Source organism: Pezoporus wallicus, unplaced genomic scaffold, assembly GCF_028554395.1.
Source record: "Pezoporus wallicus isolate ANWC-B61680 ecotype Strahan unplaced genomic scaffold, APGP_CSIRO_Pwel_v1 contig_1181, whole genome shotgun sequence".
Classification (NCBI taxonomy): Eukaryota; Metazoa; Chordata; class Aves; order Psittaciformes; family Psittacidae; genus Pezoporus; species Pezoporus wallicus.
In genome coordinates, this window is record NW_026641428.1 from 529,217 (window position 1) to 553,186 (window position 23,970).

The following is a 23,970-nucleotide window of genomic DNA, read 5'->3' on the forward strand; positions in this document are numbered from 1 at the left end:
ACTTCTTGTCCCAAGCAACAATACTATCATCACAGCTTTAAGCTCTTTCCCATAAATGACTGAAGTATCAGGATTGCCACCTGACGTTTGATGCATGGAGAATAAACATGTGTCACTGGATGGCAACAGGTATTTTAACAGCAGTTAAAGGTTGCAATTCTTGTTACCATATTTACCCTTACCATATTTAGCCAAGTAATTTATGAGTGTGTCTGTCTCACAGTTTCGATACAGGTCAGCAAGCTGTGTGCAACAGTTTAAGGACAGGTTGTGAATGCGGAGTCGTCGCTGTCCTGTGCAACTTGTATATAACAGAGCACACTGTAGGAGACAAAAATGCCAGGATATAGAAAAATTAGGTCCTCCTACAATAAGCAAGGCAGGAATATAGTTCATTAAAAAACAGGACTCAGATGCCTAAACAAATGAGATTATGTAAAAGACTTGCACAATAAACTAAAAGCGTATGCTAAGAATCGGGGTCAATGAAAGATAACAAACAGCAGTGTTAGCATTTTGTATTAAGGGAATTGGTCTTAGAAAATTGTAGTTTGAAGCAGTTTAGGTCACACTGAGAAGAAGTATGCTGAAAGGTTAAGGGTAGTAAGGGGCAGAAAGAAAGAATGAACAATTTTTGAAGGAGAGTCTAATTGCTCAGTTCAGAGCAACCTCATCCTCTTCTGCAACTGGTACGCTCCCAGCTGAGATTTGGTTCTGCCTGGACATGGTTTTGTTGACAATTCTAAATTGTCAACACTTCTTTCTCCTAGAAAGCCTCCCCCCCTCACCTGAAGGAGGGCACCGCTGTCTTCACTCAGTTTGTCATCGTGCTTGAATTCCACTGTGATTGTTTTATCACAGTCCAAACCTGCCATCTCTACATCAGTGGTGTTGCTCATATAGAAAGCTCCAAAGAAGTCAGTTGCTCGAATACCTTAAAAAACAACAAAACCAAACAACATGAACCACAATTCTCAACAGAATAACAAAACAGACATGCTTTGAAGCCCTGAAAAATCCTGTCATTTGTAACACTAAGTTACCTTGAAAGATTTCAGTACGGGCTTTTGCTCAACCTTGACAAAGCATTAGAATTTCAGAGCTTTAGCAGACCTTTTTGTATAGCCTAGTCTCAAGATGTTTTAAACTAGGGGAAAAATCTGTACTTCCCTAAGGACATGCTTGAAATGGTCAATTTATTAAGAGCTGTATGTGCTAATACTCACCTGTGCTTGTGCGCACTCTCATTACAGCATCAAATCCCACTTCTTTCTGGACATCTCTTCTCAAGTCATTCAGGAACCTATCCTGGTCAGTCTCCAGCTAGAAAACAAGCAATAATTCAAGTTTCATAGTCCCATAAATTAGAGCTGCTCCATAAACCATAGGGTAATTTAAAACCAGATACTATCCCCTACAGTCTTACTCTAAAAGTTACCTATCATACAGGGCTTAGTGCCCTGCGAATAAAATATTGTGCTAACAGGTAACACAGCATAGTTTTTCTTCCTGTTGTTTTTGTTATTGAGATATTTTGTGTGAAGACATAAAGCTAACTAAATCATTTTGATGAAAATTGCTACTTAAATCTCAAGATTTATTTCCAAAGAAGTACTTGTTCACTACGGTTCACATTATAAAAAAGAATTCTTAACTAAACAATTCTCATTTAGCTCAAATACCAGTCTGAGTCAATGTCGCTCTTACCTGGAAATATGCATACTTATAAATGGAGCCTCCAGTCTGGTAAGTGACTACACCTAGTGTCGCCACATCCAAATACTGGTTTGGAAACAGGAACAGATCCACACAGCAGCCCTGGGTCACACAGTCTTTGGCCAAGTTGTTGTAAAAGCTTGTCTGCGGCTGAAACAAGGTCTAAGAAAAGAAGTCAGAGACAAGATCAGAAATTTGTGTTAAGAAAAGGGAAGTGAGAGCCATTTAATAATTCCAGTCAGTACACCTTTATGCTTTAAATCTCTCTTCAGGGAAATTAGGATCATATAAATTCTTCTTGACCCTGCCTTTGAAGAACTGTTGAATTTCATGAAAATTACTATACATCTTATTTTGACTGTAAGTTCAGCAGATTTACTTTAACCCAGCTACGGGTATTTTATCCCATATAAAATATGTTAAGAGATATTAGCTGTAATGCTTACCTTACGTGCTACCCTTGAAATTTATTAATGTTGCTTCAGAGCTATTTTATCTCATAAAGAGTATAATATAGAACTCTTACGTAGGCACCATCCAAGTCATTATTACCTTCTCCTTATCTGTGTTGATCAGTTTCTTATCATCCCTGTTCTTTAACTTTCCTGGGGCCTCTGCAATGGGCAGAGAAGTGTGGAAAATGAAGAGCTTTCCAGCACACTCAGCTGCCTGCAGGAAAATGAGCATAAAAGTGCAGGTTAGAAACATTTATAAAGACTGTAAGGGAAACTGTGATTCAAGAACAAGCATTCTAGCATCCTGATCTTTTCTTTATGTCAGGAAGGCTCTATCAGACACACAGACACAGTGATCGCTTGGTTACTTCAGTGGTATCCAACAAGGGGGGAACACCCTACTGATCAGTTACAGAACAGCAAGTTTCAGTTTATTTGACCTGTGCTAGTTCCATGGCAGGAAGAAAAGGACTGGCTCCAAGCAGAAACAGAGCAGTGAGCAGGACTCAGTTACAAAAGGTTTTGTGAAACATGTCACACTGCTTTCTTTTCGGCTTTGCAGCTACTGTTTGCAGAAAAGTCACAAAAATCGCAAAAGATTTTGTAATCTGAGCTGCAACAGATCATTAATTTTAAATCAATAACCTGTATCAACACTAGTCAATGTTTAATACGGCATTTTCTCTGACACAGACAGAGTACATAAACAATAATCTATAATATTTCTTGACTGAACAACTGTCATGCAAACAGAGTTTAAGAGAGACTTCTGAGGACTTACACGACAGACAACTAGAGCTATATGAACAGGGTTGGATGGAATCATACAGGAAATCCATTCAATCAACATATGCAAGTCACAGTTAAATCAGGCATGTAACTATCTGGATGAAGTACTGGGATGGAAGAAGTTTAGGAAAGGTTTTCCTGGTTAGCAGATTGTTGTGGGCAACTTCAACACATTGCATTCTATTCTTTTATTGAAGATTATACCAAAGCTTCAAGCACAGGATTAGAAAGACACCATGTTACAGAACTCCTTAATGAGACATGACAGACTTTGGCACTTGGTTTTAATAATGGAGGGTCAAGGTATATTTGGTAGATTCTGCAAACTATTCAAAGCAAATCCCAGCCATGTAAGCCACATTTTTAAAAAATAAAAACGAATGGGTAAAGGACAGATAGCTGCATAGGATCAGAGCTACATGCACTTGAAGAATGAGCCAATTACTCCCTACATGTAGCACATCTACCAGAAGAAGATTTACAAAAAACTTCAGAATCGTCTTATTAGTATGTGTTAGCAGAGTATGAACTTCAGGGTACTTGAACGGAAAACAATTTGCTATGACAATGCATTTACTAACCTTCAGTGCCTCCAGCCCTGCTTGAATCACCGGTGCAAAAACAGTTTCTGTTTCTCTTGTGTCTGCAAACATTTCTGGAATCTGATCCAGCAAACTAGCAAAGAAGAAAAAGGAGGAATTCAAGACTCCATTTAACTGGAAAAGCCAGACAGTTGCAGCTGATCACCCACAAGACCGGTGGTTTAAACAGAAGTGCCTAACATGTTTCTAAATATGCATAATTTTTATGTTATTTGGCATTTCATCATTTATCTGGGAGAAAATGATGCTTTGCCATTCTTCTTTGGCTTCTCACATCCATATCTTCAAGTGCCTGTATAACCTCAACTGATGCCTACTTCAGAAGCTCTTCTGTATTCCTGCCCTTTTAATATATTCCAATATATATTGGTAAGTGAATTCTAGGAAAGACTAGTGACACTTGGCCTCTGTTTGCCAAGCATCCTGTGTGCTATTCAAAGATTCATAGGTTTAATCCACAGTTTTGTACTTAGCTTGTTAACGCATTACAAAACAGGCTAGAATTTTCTTTTAAAGACATGCAGCATGAGGTCTAGTTCCCAAAACACAGTTAGCGACACACCATAGTTTAATTACAGTTCAAGTATTACGTTAAAGAGTTTGCCAAAACTTTGCTAATTTATCTCTCCTTCTACATTTTATCTTATGGATCTCACTCATTCAATCTTCTCCACAGAACCAAAATAGGACACCACTGTTGTCTCAGTTGATGGTTATTTAGGCAGTTGCCTTAAAGACAGTGATTCAGTACTCTTTTGACTTTCATTCTGCACCATTCTAGTTGTGTTTTTGTTTTGTTCCCAGAAATGCATTTCTGCACTAAATCCCCTTACATATATATACGCACCTTCTGCCAATCTGGACTGCAAGACAAATACACCCTTACCTCATGAATTTTCCTATTTCACTTTGCTAGCTTAATCTCAAAGAGTATAAGAAGTTAACATGCATGGAGTGACATCTAGATGAATAACATGACAAGTAAGCATGCAACAGCTGAATCTACCAAACAAGATGCTTACTACACACATTTTAAATCAATTCCATTACCTGGCAATAACTGTCCTGGACTCGTTCACGTTCACCAGAAAACCATCAAGGAGAGGCACAAACATATCTGCCACATCTGAGACAACCATCATTTGTGGCTGTGCAAGGGAGCTTTTCACATTGTAGAAGTGTAACACTTTGTTGTAGGTGACAAAGCCTACTCGAATGGCTGACTCTTCCATGTTGCCTTCCCTGTAAGAGACATACTTGCCTTCACATCTAAGTCAACAGTGAAATCATTACACAGAACCCAACACAAGAAGGGATAAGGGAAAAATGAAAGGAAGGAAAACTTAATTTTCACCTAGAACAGTACTGAAAAAGATGTTCTGCTTGGCCTTTTTCTGAAAAAGAGCTTGATAGGATTATAAAATTTGTATTCCTAGCTATTTTAAAAGGGAGAAAGTGAGTTTCTCCCATTTTGACTGGCTACAGTAGTACACAATAAACCTACCTGGGCAGGTAATCTAGAAGTGACTTTAATTCTTCACATATTAGTCTCACTAAGCCACTCTTTACAGCATTGTAAGACACATCAATCATGAAAATGAAAGCAGGGGGACTGGGAAACTTGTTATTCTGGAAAGAGAAGGAAGAAGACACGTTATGACCATGTAATTCAGCCCATGTAACAGCTCTGTAATATGGACAAATGAATGCTGGTCAAAATTAATAGCTTTTATGTACTTTTCTACTCAGGATTAGCTGTTCCTTCAGGTAATTCTCTCATTCCTGCCCAACTAACAGACATGTAAGCACACTATATTTGAAATGGACTAGTATAACATGCCCTAGACTGATTTTGTCATTGCTCAGTGAAGAGCTGTGTGTACATATATATATCTAATTATAATTAATGTAATTATAACTAAATCATCCATTTATATGACTAGGCCAGATACGGAAAGTAAACAGGGAAGTTTCCTGCCAGTTCTCAAGACTTTGGAGTCTGACCAGACTTGTAATAGGTGATTTCATTAATACAAACCAAAACATTTTCCTCTTGCAGGACTGCAACCTTTCCCTTCTACTTAAGTATCAGGTTTGCTTTGGCAAAGAGAAGCTTGTTTTAGTCAACAGCTTTCTGAAATCTATAGGTCATGTGGAAGGCACACACAGAACAAAAGATAAACAGAACTTTCAGAAAAGCTGGGATGATTTCATCTTGTTTGAACTAAAAATGCCTCCTATGCTGTTAGAAGCAAGACTTATTTTTTCCCATAACTAGAAGTAAATGTGAGGCATTAGAACAAAGTTGCAACATTTAGACATCTATTTTCCCATCATTTATTTCAGCAGAGATGTAAGTTGCTTTAGTAAACACCTTGCACACTTTTTTCTATTCCTTAGAAGTGAACCAGCTCTGATAATATAACCTTTCCACACCATGCTTGTGTTTTTAACCACTATGGCTGTATTTGAAATTTAAGTTCAATATGTAAAGCCTGCCTTATTCAACAGGTAGTACACTGCATAGTTACTCTGTGCTTCTCTTGAAGTCCTCTGACAATCTTCTGTCCCAAGGACTACCACAAGAAAGTCACTCCTGCAGAACTGCTAAAGTAACAGCAACTATAGCTGCTCATATAGCTCCAAAAGAGAATGAGAGTGGCAGCTACCATAAAGTTATGTGTGATCAACACTTCCTTTACTTTGGAAAGTAAGCAGATGAGCACATTATTTTACACAATGAAGTGGGCTGAAGTAATGCTGTTAATCATCTCTGCCAGCTAGAAAGCAGCCCCGGACAATTCATGCCATTCTGACTTTTAGTCTTTTTATTTAGAATCAAACCAAAATACAGTAACAAACACATACTACTCTACCTTGCAATAGTCAACTGTTGCTAGAAACTCATAAGACCCCAGTGATAACTCAGGTCGGTCATAGAAGTCTACTCGCTTTCCAGTATGATCCAAATGCTGGAAGTAGTGAGGTGGCACTGGGAAAGGAAAAATGAAATCATTAAGTCCAGTGACATGCCTATGATAAACACTGACTAGAAAGCTAACATGACAACAGCTGTTACAAATAAAACTCCAGGAAACCTAGCTTGCACTCTCTGCTAGCATTCAAGTATTACTAAAAATATTAATGCAATTTAAGAGCATCACTAAAACCAAGAAATACAAACTGCTTCCAGTTTGTCTTATACAACAGGTGACACACTGTATAGTCACTACTGTACTTTTCTTGAATCTCCTCTCACTTTATGTTTCATATCAGAGATGTCACCACAACACGCTCTTTGGATTCTTCTGAAATATCTAGTCCAAACAAAAAAATATAACAATCTTCTGCAAGTAGTAACAAATGACTTACAATAATGTTTGAGGCAAACTACAGGCTACATTGACTCAATTCAGGCTTCTTATTTTGCTGCAAGTTAGTTTTTTCCTTGCCTTCCCATGCTGCACAAGAGTTAAGCCTTCTAGGCATTCTCTCATGCAGAGACTGCCATAATCCTTTTGTCAGAATAAGCAGGGTACTTCTTACAGTGGACTGTAAAGCACCAGTGAGGAAGAACTGGAAGTGTAACCACATCCCCAACACGCAATACTTTCATGCTAGTACGAGGCATCAGAAAGTAAAATAGAAATTATGCTAAGTTCTTGCCTACAGACGTCAGCTGCAGAAACAAAAAAAGCATTTCCCCTGTGACCCAAGAACTGCCATGACAGAGTTCCTCCTGCAGAATTGCTAGGGTGACAAAATATATTCCAGCTATAGCTGCCTATATAGCTCTATGGAAGAATAAAATGAGATTATCTGTAATGATAGTACTCACCACCTTTATAGTATTCTAAAGATTCAAAGTTTCGACAGTTCAAAAAGAAAAGTTCAAAGAAAACAAGTGATATTACGACTATACATAAGCAGTTATCACTCTTCTCTCTAACTCAATAGCTAGTTACTTGATTGTTTTTTGCAAATAAACCAGAAATAGGTCTTACACATTATGTACAACTACATTGTATTTTCACGGCACTGTTTTCATCAGCAGTCTCTGAGCATCTCTCCCTCTTCTGCCCATGCTCAGTTGTTACGGGTACAGCCATTCATACAGCTGCTGAGTGAGCAGAGACAGGGAATGCATTCAGGCTGAAAATCACCAGACAAACGTTTTTTAAAGTTGGCCATTTCTAATCCCTGCCAGCTTCCCATTTGGTTTGTACAAACAGTTGTACAGCATAACTGAGGTGATACGAACAAACAGTCCGTTAAAAGCCACCAGTGCTACCAAATGAGACACTCAAAAACATCACCATAAGGTTTGTTGTACCTTACATTTCACTGTGCCTTCAGAACAAATCTACGGATGTCATGCTATGAGCAGCACACAGTGACTTATGCTTAAAAGGATGCATGTTTTATATTCATTTAGAAGAGCAAGTAAGATTAACTGACATATTGAACACACCTACTCAGCTGTAGCAGATTTAGCTGCAATCTCGTCTCTAAGCAGTGTTTAAACAGGCTTTGTGAGAGAAGAAAAATAATCCTAACTCACACTACTGACTAGATGTACATCTCTTATACAAAAATGCAAGTTTCAAACACCCTTCAAATACCCCTTTGAAGAAAACAGCATAACTAATTTTTCAAAACACCATACATTATTCTAAAAGTAACTTCTGTTACGAGTTTGGTACAATACTGCAATGCATAAGCACTTACTTGTTTAGAACATAATTTCAGAACTGAGCACTGAACATATTTTATGACGAATTTTTACAAGACTAAACACATATTAAAGCACAGTATACATTACAAATTATCTTAAGATGATAAAGATTTATTTGCTTGCATCTTGTTCAAAGATCACGCCAACGGAGTGTAGAAACCAATTTCCAGAAGAAACCTTACCCTCAGTGACACAGCTGCAGAAACAACACTGGAACCTCCTTCCACCCTCAATGAATTGCATAAAAGGGCACATGTAAGCCTTGCACCTATTACAGCGGACAGGACCAGATTCTCCATGGTCTACCAAATAAGGAAGGGTCTGTGGAATCAGGGGAAAAAAGAAAAAAAAAAAGGGAAGGTCACATGATGATGAGAAAGAAGAGACCACACATACTGCAGAGCTTAAAACTACCTTCCTGCACATTGCATAGGATCTAGCATTTTGGCAGCTGTGGGACAGAGCATAGGGGGTGGGGAAGCCCGAGCAACTACTCTGTAAATGCTTTTCAACTCAAGCTCCAGCACAGCAGTTCTTTGTGGGTTGCAGTCATTAATGGGCTACCCCACTCAGATACAAACAAGTACTTCCACATGGTGCTGCACTACTTTGCACAGTGGCCTGCTTGAGGAGCATTAGCTCTTGCAGGAATACCACTCCACACAGATGTATCCCAAGTGTACACAAAAGATGGAAGCCATGCAAAGAATGGCTGTGACAACCTCATGGGAGTGAGCACACAATTTACATTTTACCACAGGTTGGGTGTTTTAAAATAAACTTCACCTCTTTGTATTTTCTCCTTGTAAAAAAGCAAGCTTTTTGACAAAACAGAAGCCAGTCATTGCATTCCAGATACTCCAGAACTTAGAGCATCCGGACCATCTCAGAAATAATTTCAGCTGATAAGACTTATTTTTGAAGCACATCTCAGAACTGTTACACAGCAATACCATTTTTGAACTATTACTGACAATATATTGGTTTTGCAGCCAAAGATGAATAAGATGCTTAGCAACTTCTGTGTCTTCTCAACCTCAGAACAAACAGGTAGCACTTTAAAATGATAAAGACAGAACTCACACAAGCTACAACCTGGATTCACAGTTAAAAGCACCTTTCATACCTAAATATGTAGCTCAAAAGACAGTAACTAATTACTACCAAAATTTCTGCACTAAAGGCGTCCAGTCTGAATTCTCTCTGTCACCCTAAGTCTCTGATCATGTTTAAGAGACAACATACTCATTGGGCAGGAGTTGAACAAATGCCCTCGCCACTTTCTTCCTCTTCATGCCACAGATGTGTCACAGCTCTCACTCAACCCCACTAATCAATTATTGACAATACACTGGTTTTGCAGCCAGTGTTTCTCAGCACCTATCGCCCAGGCTGACCTCCTCACAGGAAACAAAATTTGAAGTTTTCTAACTGCCAGGCAATGTTGGTATTGTACTTTGACACAATAAGCTTTTTTCCTCAGCCTCTCCCCAATTACATGCATGTAATCACTACGGGGGTGCTGAAAACATGCAGTGATACACATAACTTCTCACTACCTACCTACTTCCAGAGGGCACAGAGATACTTCTTTTTGAAGCCTCAAGCTTTGCTTTCATAACTGTGCATTAACATTGGACAAAAGTCCTGTATCTGGCAACCAAGCGCTGAATTTTTATATGTTCTAGATTTACCTGAATGCTGTCTTTTCATGAGACATTTATCCACTTGTCACTGATATGTTAAGTTCCAGCTCTCTTTACAGTCTTACTGTTCTGAACAGCTGAGCCTTCATCTGTTAGAAGGGCCCTTCCACAGGGAGCCTGACCTTGCCATAAAGAACTTCCCACTTCCAGAAGCAGACTGGTCTCCAGGGAAATTTTCCAATCCTCGATCCTAGCCTTGTTTTTTCTGGCTATCACAAATGTTTGTTCAAACCATAAACACACCAGGAGACCTAACAACTAGTTGTTTGTAAAGCTTCTCTAAAAATGTGCACCTCCATAAGCCTCTGTGTTTTCAAATAAGACCACATTCTCCTTGTGTCTCCTTGTAAACTCCAGCCACAATACAGCAATACAAGAATTTACTTCATAATTCAGTTTTATCACAAACCAGTTTTCAAAATCCAAGCCATAGTTTAGTTGCATTAAGAAAACGCAACAGGCAAAAAAAAAAAAAAAAAAAAAATCTTAAAAGCCCAGAGAATATTCCTTTGCTTAGCAGATGCTAAACTTTACAGGACAGAGAACGCTGCAAGCATATGTACTCAAATTTAACAAGCATATGTGTCACTGCTACAAGCAGGCTAACAGTACACAGTAGCTAGAATATTTAAAATACTTAACAAAAGTTCTAGCTCTAATATTCTTGAAGCTGTCATGTTCTCAACAGCTAGGGTAAAAGGCTAGATAACCACACACTACACCTAGAAGGAAATAAGTGCTGAACAGAGGAAGAGCAGAAATACAAGTGAAGCTCAGCAGTGCCCAGTACTCAGTCCTGTACTGTCATCCCACACAGTGCTGTGCCTGTACACATACATTAGACAGCTTAACCAGTGCTGCTTGATACATTCTCATTCAATTACACAAAGTCCTAGAAGAGACTTAACATCAGTGATTAGTAACCATTCAAATACTTAAGGTCAAGAAAGAAATTGAGATTAACCGGGAGTGTACGCATTTGTAACCATCCTAGTGCTCTGGTTATGTGGTCACAGTGCTCAACAGTTACTGCAAAAAAAACCCTGCGGAATTATCATGGGTAATTTCTAATGATAGAAATCCTAAACAGTTTGAACATGTCATTTGTCTGCCTTACAGATCTCTACCACACACTTGCAGAAGTGTTTATCTAGTCTTCCATCACCTAAACATTCCTTCTCAACATATCTGTTAAAGTTGGCATCCAATAGCATTCTCCTGATGAGTTCAAAGTGCATACAGTGCCTATGAAACTCTGCATATGGTTCTGACCTCCTCTGGGCGTAGAGTAGCCAGCGGTTTTATGACAGCAGCTAGAGGAACTTGGGACTGTTTGGCCATATCTGAGGTGCAGGGAATATTGTAAGATGTGCATCTTATGTAGCGGGGGCTTGCATTACCTGAGGAACAAAGGAAAAAAACACCGTAATTTTCAGTACAAGTCAAGTTTATATTCAAGAACAGAAACAGAGACAGTCTTTGTGGCTAAAACACAACTGAGGGTAAGATCTTATCGAAGCAATCCATTTTAATCTATGCAAGACTTGAATTTCAAACAAAATGCTCCTTTATGATTAGCTACATATAGTAACTCAAACCTTATAATAACTCGGACCTTAACTCAAAACAAATGAACTTGGCTTTACATCAAGTTGAACCTTTAAAAGGCATTCATGTCATTTTTTGCAGACTAAACCATACTATAGGCAGAAAACTGAATTACATTTCTACTGCTCAATTTTGTAATTTTGGCTCAAGAGTAAAGCATTTGATTGTAGAATTGGATTCTGAAGTTTTGAAGGAGCTTTAAATAAAAAAAGATAAAAAATAGGCAATTAAAAAATGAAATATCCTTTCTCTATGAAGCCCATGGACCAATTGACATCTCACTCAATTTAAAAACAAATGTAGTTCCCAATCCAATTCAAACAATATTGCTAGTAAATTTCAGTTCTTAACTATTGTTGATATAGCTCTACAGAAGAAGCTTGATTCGTTACTTTCTGATACCCCTGGTAGCGCTGGTCCCATATATCTGCTTTGGAAAACATTTTTTACTTGGAAATCAGTTACTAGCTACCAAACAATCAGAAGATTCTAAATTGAGAACAAATCAACACAAGACTTGAAATCACGCTTCTGCTGACAAAAACCACATCCCCAGCCACTGAAATCATTCCTCAAACTTTTCCTTTAAAGACATATTCAGTTCTGCCACTGATTCTTTGGTGTTTGTGTTTTGTTTGTTTAGGATAAGAAAAATATTTTACCTTGATCCTTGACCAAGAAATCTGTAGTAACAAGAGGTGGGACCTGCCCTCTCACTCCAGTGACAAATGGTTCTGACCCACAGTTATTTCTGTCATCTTCAATCACTTGAATCTATGATGGAATACACAACATTAATATTTGGAGGCTTGGTTTCAATGCATGGTAGAATATAAAATTTATATCTGTAAGGCATTAAAAGGGGACCTGAGACAAACATTACTACCTCTAAATACAAGAAGTCTAAAGCAAATAAGTTTTGTCAAGCAGTCACCTCTCAGTTTGATTTCAACTAGCACTGAATGGCTAACAATAAATTGTAAATAATTGTAAATAGTAAGTTGTAAGTAGTGTTTTCCTCCAAGAATTTTGAGTAGTAGCACATTTTGTGTTTTAAGGCCTTCTCCGAACTCACAAAAACCAAACACAGATCAAGAGAAGAATTTCTGGTAGTATTCCCCCCGATACAGTCCTAGTCAAATTAAAATTAGAAGCTTCTGTAAGCCTGAAGTTCTATAATCTGCCTTTTCCTTTCTGTATGTTCCCACTGTTTTCATAGCATGATTTCTTAGAATTCTTAGAAATCCTAGAAATCTTATGCTACTGTAACTCCAACCTAAAGATAGGTGCTTGCAAGCTCAGGTGGAAGTCCTCATTACTTCCTGGTGCAAATATGCTTAAGATAATGGAAACACATTAGACAGTTTTAGTTGACTGAAGTATCTACTGACCTTTGTGAAAGAACAGAAAACTGTAGTTATACACAGTTTTAACCACATTTCCATACTGGTGCTTGAATGAAAGCATTAAAGCTATCAATCATTCTTCTGATCTTATTTTGCCTTTTCAAACACACGTCTTTCCTTAAACTGTGAAATGCAGAAGTTTGCATGGCAGACCTTCTACCCTCTCACTAAGGGTTCCAAGTTGTCAGCAGAAAGTCTCCCATAGCATCAGACAGTGACTACTCTAGGACAAATCTAGTCCCATTTCAGAAGTCTACAGATTGACACTGGTGATCTCAATGCTTGTACCTGTTATAAAACCAAATTGGACTAAATGAGGAAGAAGTGATACAAGGGTAACAAAGTCAAAGTCAAATGTGGTTTGGGTTTTTTTCCCACCTTCCAATCCAAAAGGTAGCTGCTTTGTTCTTTCTTTACGTAAGATACTCTACACATAAGCACTAAATTTTCAATTTCAAAATGTAATGGTTATGTATGAGCACAGATAATGACAGAATGTTTATAGCTCCCCATGCCGTATATTAATCTACTAGAAGATTTGTATCAAGAATTAACATCAAAACAGTTTAGCTGCAATTTTCAAACTTCAAGGCATTAGCCCAGTACTGGTATATCAGCATGACATCAAATTCTGCTCAAAACTCAGAAAACATTGCTACGAAGGCTCATGCTGTGTGTATGTTGAGGCGCACACTGTATAGACAATTATACTGATGGCTTACACTGAAATGCCAGTTGGAATCTGATGAAGGAGATATTCTAAAGATCAGACAAAGAGGAGGGGAGGCATTCTTCATGATCTGTTTCTGAAACATTCTGCTTTCTATTGCCTCACCATTCATCAGAGAAAAGAAGATTTTAACAACCTTTTGTGGTGTAATGTTACTCATTTTGATAAGGCAAGCAGAAGACAGCAAGGAAAGGGTAAAGGATTAATGATGCAGGGTTAGTGAGGTGCAGTTCAGGTTTCACGCATGCACAGATGCTCACCAACATACAAACTACAATTACATACATATACAGCACTTACTGGACTAGGAATTGCATCTGGGTCTATTCTGTGCCTGGGTTTCTGCTGGGGTGGCAGCTCATTAAGTTGCTTATTTTTTAAATAAAAAAAATGAAGAGTGCCACAAAGAAAAAAACAACAAACAAAAGACAAAGAGAAAAAAGAAGAGAATAATAAACCAAAAAGTAACAGTGTTACTTCTTTCTACCCAAACCTGTAGCACTAGAAGTAGATACGCTTGGTTCATGCAACAGGGAACATCAGCTTCTGCAGCACAGACCGATTCCAAAACCAGCCTTGCCAATGCTTGAGCTCTGAACACGCTGCTAACAGAGGTAGTGGCTCATATGCTTATTTTGGTTAGAAATTGGGGACTTATGCTTTAAGTACATGCTAAAATGAAGGCAACTGACACAAGCCATTTGAGATCTCATTTGGTGGAAGAGAAGAGAAGCAGACAACCAATTAAAGACTTCTTATATTCTGTGAGAAAAATATGGTCATAAACTTTACATAAACTTGGAGTCTAAACAGATAATCTTTTTTGAATACAAATTCAAAAAAGCACCAGTCCAGATCTAAGACGTAACTCAAGACTAAATAATTATTATAGCTTCGAAGCAAACACTGTAAGCACTGCCCTGGAAAAGTTTCCTGTTACCAAATGACTGTGGCTTTCTGAGCCAATAACAGAACAGCATCGGCAGCAGCAGAAGAAATGGCACAGTAGACCAGTAGAAATAATACTGTCAGGCTTAATATTACTCATCATTGCTAACCACTACGTATCACTGCTTGTCCTTTCTTGAACCTCTGTTCTGAAAGATAATCCCACTTTGAGAAGTTGTCCATATTTGACTCAAGTTGTGTCATGACTTAATGACCAAATAATCCGATAACCTGTTTTTTGACAAGTTATGGGAAAAGGGAAAGGAAAAATGCTAGTCATCTCCTATTAACTGTACTTTAAAGGTGAACCATAGATTGTCACCTCAAAACCTGAAATTGGTTCACCATGGTAAGTCTTTAAGCAAGAATCCAGAAATGGAGAAACAAGCTTAATCGAAGCCCTCAAGGATTCTCAAAATGTAACATAGTACAGAAAAAGACCTGAGGAAGTAGAGCATCCATTTGCATATGCAGCGCCTTTCTTTAGACAGCAAGAAAAAAATATCGCTTCTTGGATCATTCATAACAAAAGACTGAAGCCAGATATACCAAAAAAAAAAAAAAAAAAAAAAAAAAGCAGGAGAACAGACTGATGTTCGTTGGAATGAGAAACTTGTTTTCAGCTTTGGTCTTTATCAGTTCCGTTTTATGTAAAAACACTATGGAAGAGTTCACACTGGTAAAAACAAAGTAAGCTTACAGGGCTAGGAATGGAATCTGGATCCAAGCGTTTGGGTGGAGGTGGTGGTCCAGGTTGCCTTCCATAATTTGGTGCTCCTGGATAGGCTGCTCCATAGTTTGGTTGAGGACCCCTCACCTGCCCAAAGGAACCTTTACAAGAAAGGAACAGCAAAATCAAACAGTGGCTAATACTAGTAATTTCATTATTTGGCACTTCCCACTTTTCCTTTGGCACTTCCATTGTCAAAAAACCAAGCAAGTCACATGTTTTTCAGTTAATTAGGATTAAACGTACTTATCAGTGTTTTGGGTTAGACCTGTACATCTCTATCAGTGATGCAGTAAACTGATGGAGACAGTCCTCCTTAAAACCACACTTAAGGAAACACAAGGTTTTAGACTAACATAACTATTTTTAGAATAATATGATTATAATATGCATTAAGATCATGCACTATGAACATTTAAGTTAAATTGCAGAACTGCCTACTAGAAAGTACACACAGAACTGCCAAATAAGCTAGCAGATGACCCATAATTCCTCAAAATGCAAGGAGTTTTCTCAGGCAGTTTTGGCTTGCCTGAAATTAGAGTAGTAAGTTAATGTGTGATTATCTATTTCATTTTGTAACTACCTGAAGTTATTTCATATAACTTTAGACAATTTCTTGCAGTTATGGAATACACCACGATATAATGCAATAGTGTTTCTACAGTTAATTGCAATTTGCACAGATATTTGTAAGTAATCTACCTGGCCAGTTGTGCAAAACTGCATGGGGAATGGGATTCTCAATCCTCACACTTGCACGATTACTTTATCCTAGCTATCTGTAAATGTTATTGATTAAAAATCAGCCAAAACCATTTATAATTCAGAAAGCTTAGCTGACACTACTTACAAGTACACACAAAATGTGAAAGGTTCTACATATTAAATGTCATAATAACATTCTGATCACAAACTCTTGTGGTATTACGGCACTCACTACTAAATGACTTTTTAGCCAAGTACACTAGGATTTCTTCAGTTATATTAAACTGCTTGAAAACTGTATGACAAGTATCTTAAAATGACACATCCTGTTGTTTATCTTGGATTTGTCTTTTAGACAAGAGCACAGGGAAACACTGAAGTATCACCAAAAGCCCACAAGTAACAAAACGGAAATCCAATTCTCAGTTTGCCGTAAACAGAGAGCACGTATAGTGTACAATTTCGAGAGTCGGAATACTCACCGTTCTGCTGCATTTGGTATCCTGGCTGAGGAGGATGAGTTGGAGGAGGGGGTCCATGGAGGCTACTCATGGGAGGCCCAGGCTGTGGCCCTGACATAGATGTTGGAGGTGGCGGTGAGAATACATGATTAGGCTGGGACGCTGGTGGTACAGGAGCTGTCTGCCCAGGCAGTGGTGGGCCTGGCATGGTAGGCGGCCTTGGGGCACCTGTGGTAGAAAGGTAAGAGGAAGGTCCGAACACTGCAGAACAGGGAGGAAACTATTTAGAATAGCAGACGTCAACACCCAGAGAATTCTGATAACCATAGGGTAATGAATCATTGACAAGAGCAAATCTTTTATGAAATTACCAGCATAACTGAAAAGCAGTAACATATTTCTGTAGCCAGGAAACCTCACCATATCCTAGTCCGGCTGGGGGAGCAGCAGAGGCTGCAACAGTGCCAATTGTCATCCCTGCCATGTGATTGCTGAGCTGCTGTACACTGGCTGGGGGGGGACCATATTGCTGGAACGTAGGCGTCTGGGTGACAGGCATGGATGCTGAGCCTGGCAGATACGGCTGAGAAGCAGGTGGCCTGAGAAGGAAGATGAGAAACGCCACTGGATACCCCATTATACAAGCAGTTACAGCTCTCTGTGCTTTATAAACACTAGCTGGGTCTCAGTTATTTACATGAAGCACTGTAGCTCAGTTGTGGCAAAATAATTACACATACTGCATGGACTTCAATCCACTTCATAAAAAAAAAAAAATTCTATTCTTAAAATACAAATTCCACATTTATAGCATTTTTTATTAATTCCATTTTAGTTATAGCAACAAAACAGAAATACTGCCATGGAGGCTACAGGTGAGCAACAGTAAGGCCTGCACAATTATGTAAGAATGCTGTTGCTTTAAGGATGTCAAGACTGTGCTGACAGTGCTGAGGTTAAGCAGAGGGAAGCAAAAACCAACCACCTTACCCAAAACCAGTAATCAGAATGAAGCAGTGAGGACTGCTGCCACTTTCACCACAAAGGTAATGCCAACATCTTTCTGGAGAAGGTGCCCAAGAGCTTTACATGAAGATAGCTCAGGGAACCGTAATGGACAGGAAATGACCCAGAACCAATGCTAAGGAATTTCTCAGTAATAACAAATAGCAACATGCTCTGGAGAGAGATCAATTCACACTACCAAAGAATCAAATACTATGGCAGTGTGAATGCAATTGTTTTAAAAGAAAACAGACTACGAGAATCACAAAATTCTTTATGGAGAAATGACTACCACAAAGAAAGTCTTTGGAGAAGTGGTTTTGATCAGTCACTGACATCTGCTCATTTCCTTCCAGAAGTTTTTAATCTGCAGATATTCTTATTGTCTATGACAAAACATTGTTCTTAAAACAGTAAGTCAGCAATAAAGAAAGTCAACATCTACCACAGTAAAAACAATATATGCAGTTTGGTTTAGATCCTAAAAGGTCTAGATCTAGCACAGGTCTACCAAGGCACGCCTTTGTTATGACTTCTTCTTCTTGTATGTACCTCTGCATCGGGGCTGCTGAGGTTGGAATCCCATTCTGCACATCTCCCTGTCCAAATGGACTGTATGTCAGGTGATCAGAAGGAAGAGATGCTCCAGATGTTGAAGGGGCTCTTAATGAGCCTACAGACATAAGGGGGGAAAAAAAAAAAAATTAAAAAAAATAAAAATCACAACACAGAAGCAAGGTCTTGAACCATGAAAAATCCCAGAAATAAAAAGAAGCGCAGAAACAGTTTAGCAGTGGCCAAACTGCGGTATCAAAACTCCATGAGCAACAAATAATTTATACAACTATACTAGAAGTAGCAAAACTAAAGCACAATTTTTTAGCCAGTGTCACTAGTCACCATCTTTACACAAACCAAGCAAAATATGTGTATTGTGGAGGGTCTTCAATCGACAATTTCATCTTCTGATGAAGAAAAGAAAAAGTTATCTTGGAGGGGGAAGAATTTAATACCTCACGGACAAGTCCAATTATTTTTCTCCAGACCAAGGAGAGTATTCACATGGAACCTAATGTTTTTTACAGGTCAGTTTTCCCTTCTTGGAAGGTCAGCAGATTATGTGAGCAGATTCAGAAAATTACATCTAATTGCTCATTAATGGGGGCCACCACTGTTCTTCCCCAGCTCTTGAGGCTAGAGGCTAACATGAATACTTTCTCATCTTTCAGACTGAGCTGGTTTAGTCACAGTTCAAACGTATTTGCCACAAAGCCAAGTCTTCACGCTTTCCACAGGCCACACAATGCTGGATACAATACCAGCAGACCAATCGCAGTGTCTACTTCCAAAAAAGAGATTCTGAACTTCCACGTTCGTATTATTAAGTCAAAAATGCTGATAATTAGAACCATATGATCATTCCTGCTAACCACAAGAGAACATATTTAATGTATGGGGTATCATTAAATACAGATGACTAACAATGTAAACTTCCCCATGAGACCAAGGCAGCACATAACACACTGTTGCGTATCTCTGACTGGCATGACAAGTTTAAAAGGGACTCTGAAACCTTGTTGTGAGGAACCATTATGAAACAGGAAGCCAGAGAGGCCATTTCTCAATTCTGCAGTGTAATTTATACACCAAAGCATGAAGTTTCAATTTATACATTTTAATCTTATCTGTTACGTGTAAATGTAATCTTATCTGTTACATGTAAATTCTTAGTAAGCTTGTGGATGTAAACTCAAGGAATGAATTAAATAGACCTTGTATGAATAACCAGTGATTTCTTTGGGCTTTTTTATTACAAAACTTCTCCTGTTCTTTTTGAGACATAGGATTTAATTTTTTTCAGAGATACTTATTACTTATTATCCTTATGTACCTTCATCACATTAAACCTTGTATTTTCTAAACTACTGTTACAGCACCTTTGTCTTACCATTTCTCTGGCTATGCATTTCCTGATCTCTTAACTATTTGTATGTTGTGTGGTATTTCTATTTCCGAATGTCTCTTGTGATACCCCTTCAGTTAATTTGGTACACTTTCACCTATTTTGGAATCTTTTTCCTTTCATAGTACATGTAAACTGCTTGGCATTGTTACCTTTTGTCTCTGAAAGCATATTTAATTTAATTCATGGTGGGATCCTACACACTTTTTTACATTAACTCCCCCCCCCCCCCCCCAACTTTAACAGATATACAATTTGACAAATACATGCTTACTTCAGAAGAAAATCCTGAAAGTCTTTTTCTAGCTCTTGTCACAAACATAATTTGGTAACTATTACCACAGACTGCACAAATAGCCACTGAAAAAAAAATCACTTGAACAGCTATGAGTATCTGGTGGTTTATTAGCTTACAATTCATGACTCTTGAGGAATTCCAAAGTTCTCCTTCAACACCTTTGAGATACTGCACTGTTCTTAATCACTACAGACCTCAAAATGGAGGTAGCTTACAGCAAAATTGGGAATGCCTGTGATTTGACTCAGAGCCCCCAGACTATCAGGTTTTGCCCCAGTTCTGACTCCCTACTCATCTAAGCAAATTGACGCTGTTGGAAATAGCTCTTCTGAAATACCACTAGTTGGAAAGAAAGAAAAGTACAATAATTTCTTGCAGTATTCCTAATTCTTACATTTTGATTGCTAGCTTTGCCAAAGTCACAGCTTTTGAAAATCATAATTATTCCTAACATATACTTGGTTTCTATGCTACAGCCAAAGAGACTAAAGACATCTTTATTCCCCTTAAATGAAAGCACAAGTTACAAAAAATCTCATGACCTCAAGTAACAACCTCCTGGTGCTGAGGAAGAATTTTCATTTCTTCATTGCATGTTATCATTTCTAACCTCATGTTTAGTCCTCTCTCAAGTGGGAGGCTGCATTCTTTTAAACCAAGGATTCCCCCTGACAGAACCTAAACAGGCCAATTCAGGTTTTGAAATCAGTCTTCAGAAAACATTAGTCACAAGTCAGGTTTTATCTATGAATCTGCAGGCATAAGGGATTTCTACTAGGATTATTTCTTCATATCCCATTTATGTCTTTGGAGTGCTGCCTACAAATTGACTAGGAAGTGTCCCACCCACTTCTGACTGAATAATCAGGTATCCACACCTTTGAGATAAATATCCATATTAAATAGGAACTTTGCACAAAAGAAGCAGCACAAGCACAAGCACTCTCATGAAAAGGACACCATTTACCTATGAAATTAGGTGCAAGAGAAGAAGTGTCAGAGTTGAGAGAAACAGGAGAGCCCTTCGAAGGGAACCCCAAGGAAGGAAAGTAACCTGGAAAGACAGAATACACCAGTGAATCAAGCCTGAGAGAAAGCACCAAGAGACAGTGTTTCCAATGCTAAAGACAGTCTGCAGTACAGAAAACATCATATGCATAAAATCCACACCACATTTACCACATTATTCCTTAAGCTATAACTCCCTCTCACTCTTCTACCAAGCATAACATGTATTACCAACAGAGTTCATGTATTAATACAAGTGTCAACAGTATTGGAAACTGAGTCCATGTAAAACAATCCAGAAGCAGCCTAATTGTGACTGGTATTCAGGTAACTGTGTTTGCACTTTCAACTGAATGATCTCATTAGAAAGAAACCGTTCAAAGGAAGAAGGTGAAAAATTGTCCTGGTTCTTTCAGTATTCTCACAGAAAGAAGCAGCTATTTTCAACTAGCAGCACAGTACTCCACTTCTGGTCCCAAGCAAGACTAGCATCACTGGCACAGCACTCCTGTATTTCCATTGGTGAGAGCTAGAGTTTGTCACATAAATCAGATACAGAGGGCTCCCTGACTGAGGATGGCATCTGCTACCAACACTTATTCCACCGAGTCCTCCAAGCTATTTTGTTGTTGTTTTTAAAATAAATCCCTAAGACAACTACTTAGAGATCACAGATTAACATTGGCAGTTTTCCTTTTACCACTCAGTGTTCCCTAAATTACTGTCACTCTAGTGCCTCCAAAAATAATTCTCTTCTCTCTACAGTATGCAGCTACAACAGGTCTTTCTACAAAGACCTGCAATAAACATAACATGTTGGAGATGGGGGTAGAAAAAATAACTGTCGATATCTTCAGTACCACTGGTATGCTTTCTTTGATAATGCATTGTTTGTCACTCTCTTCTCCTGGGCTATCCTATTCAGCAGCTACTAACAGGTCAACTTCTGGCTGTTCTGCTAGTGCTCCAAATTTTACATTCCTTCTTTCTAAGAATAGGAATCCTGGATTTACAGTAACAGTCCAAAATGCATAATGTGACAACTGAGATTCCCTTAATACAGTCTGCTACGTCTGGGAAGGATGGTCTCAGAAATAAAGACAGAAGAAAAATCTCCACAAACCATGGGTGATGTTAGACTGATGTATCAATAAACTACATGAGATACTGCTTAAGAGTAGAGCAATACATTTTTGTTGGCCAAATGAGACCACCTAGTTGCCCTCAGTGTCACAATACCTTTCAATCATTGTTGGCACAAACAAAATCTCCACTTTTAATCTGCATAAATTCACATACCAAGCTTTCTAGGTATGTTCTTACTGAGCTGTTATAACCACACTTCTGCTGTTCTAAAATTAAAAAAAGCAAACCAGAAATAATTCAGAAGGAAGAAAGTTAATTCCCTTAAAAAGAACTGCTTTTCAGATTTGTAAAGCCTGAAAGTTGTTGAAGTATCTGATAGAAGATGCCCATCAGTTTCTCTTCACAAACATCCTAAACATTCTTCATACTGCTAACAGCCAAAACCTGTTTTCTATAAATAGCTGCACTCTGATGAAACTTTTCCAACAAATCCACAGTAATCTTTGTCCTTCTTGAATCTCCTTCTCTCCCTCACTGAAACACGTCCAATTTTTCCCCATTCCTTCCATGGGATAGGAAACACTAGTAAGTCAGTGCCTACATTGAGCAGCCAAACAGCACTCAATGGCTGAACCCTGCCTCTGTCTTCCCAGCAGGCAGGGTTTCTTTCCTCTGCCCAGTGCTGATTTTCATTACTTTTATAGGAATTTAAATCCTCTGTGAAATTAGTTCACAACTCATAGATTAAAAGTGCTGTTGTAAGAGATTTATTGAGAGGATGGGAGGAAGAGGATTAAGGAAAGAAAAGGAAGATGGAGCAACTGAATGATCCATTTTTTAGCACACCATGCTAATTCTTCTACTTCATTACCATGCTAACTTCAGACAGAAAAACCCAACAGAGTAATTATTCAGCTCCCGACTTTCAGGCTCCCACTTCTGCTAACTGCAAGACAACTATAGGCACTTTGATTGTTCTATCCTTCTCACTGATTTTTAAGATTCAAGAAGTTGAAAACAAAACAAAACAAAACAAAAAAATCAAGATGTACCTGGAGGGGAGAACAATACAGAGACCATTAGTATGATTAGCATTATTACTCAATTTCCTCTCAATACCAATCTGAAGTCTAAACAAACACTTCGAAGTGAAAGTGTGTATTGTGCTTATTCTGGCAGATTTGAATTCATTCACCTGATTTTGAAAGGCAGAAATACTCCTACTCAGAGCATAGTACTTTCTCCTCTACCTGTCAGAAGTTAATGTCACTATGAATCTCCCAAAGCACTTCAAATACTCAGAAACAAAGACTCCAGAAGTTCTTTAATAATTTTAAGTTAGCCCTTATTTTGAAGGCAGGTAAGAAAAGTTAAACTACTTTGTTTGGTGGCTTTTGTTTTTTTTTTTTGTGGTTGTTTGGGATTTTTATTTATTGTTGTTAATTAGTTTTTAAATAAACAAATCCAACAAGCCATATGACCCTGCAGAACCAGGGAAACTCCAGAACACATTAGCTTAGAATCATACAATCATAGCTTGCCACATGTTCACAAACTTTCTATTGATTTTAAAGGCATTTGTGAAAATAGCTCCAAATACGCTTTCTGCCTAGAGTTGTATGTCTAGATCTTTCATAATGGCATGCAGAACTTCCTTAATAGTAATGTAAGGGAGTCTCAATTATGAATCTGTTACAGTCACTACCTGCTGCCCTTCAACATAACCTCATCAGGAAGACTGTCCTAATCGGGTGTTTCAGTATCAAAAAAAAAGCAGGCTGTGCTTCTCAACACGTCAATTTTATGAGCTATTAAAAGAAGTGTGAAAGAAGTGGACAAATGACAGAACAGCAACCTCATAATGTGCAGGAAGAACATGAGTTTTAACATCATGTAAGCTATATACAGAAGGAATAATAATTGCTGCCACAAAACAGAGAGTAGTAATTAAGTATACAGAAGAAATCCCGTGCACACAACAATTCAGAAGTTATCAATCATTAAGTTTTGGCTGAG

The 23,970-nt window shown here is 38.3% G+C and overlaps 1 protein-coding gene across 3 annotated transcripts in view; it reads right to left on the reverse strand.

The window, feature by feature from the left end:
- Window positions 1–23,970, reverse strand: part of SEC24C (SEC24 homolog C, COPII coat complex component) — a 37,580-nt gene that overhangs the window by 4,859 nt on the left and 8,751 nt on the right. Inside the window, exons 3-20 of one of the 3 annotated variants that reach the window (XM_057423621.1) lie at window positions 20,828–20,914; window positions 18,152–18,272; window positions 17,015–17,193; window positions 16,616–16,822; window positions 15,396–15,526; window positions 14,048–14,116; window positions 12,274–12,385; window positions 11,276–11,403; window positions 8,480–8,618; window positions 6,439–6,554; window positions 5,067–5,191; window positions 4,613–4,804; window positions 3,542–3,635; window positions 2,269–2,385; window positions 1,708–1,878; window positions 1,227–1,323; window positions 789–934; window positions 183–321 (exon numbers count right to left, since the gene is read on the reverse strand). In XM_057423621.1, the coding sequence (XP_057279604.1) occupies window positions 183–321; window positions 789–934; window positions 1,227–1,323; window positions 1,708–1,878; window positions 2,269–2,385; window positions 3,542–3,635; window positions 4,613–4,804; window positions 5,067–5,191; window positions 6,439–6,554; window positions 8,480–8,618; window positions 11,276–11,403; window positions 12,274–12,385; window positions 14,048–14,116; window positions 15,396–15,526; window positions 16,616–16,822; window positions 17,015–17,193; window positions 18,152–18,272; window positions 20,828–20,914 (2,370 nt within the window). The remainder of the gene's footprint in view (window positions 1–182; window positions 322–788; window positions 935–1,226; window positions 1,324–1,707; window positions 1,879–2,268; window positions 2,386–3,541; window positions 3,636–4,612; window positions 4,805–5,066; window positions 5,192–6,438; window positions 6,555–8,479; window positions 8,619–11,275; window positions 11,404–12,273; window positions 12,386–14,047; window positions 14,117–15,395; window positions 15,527–16,615; window positions 16,823–17,014; window positions 17,194–18,151; window positions 18,273–20,827; window positions 20,915–23,970) is intronic. The other 2 variants (XM_057423623.1, XM_057423622.1) reach the window with 2 other exon arrangements.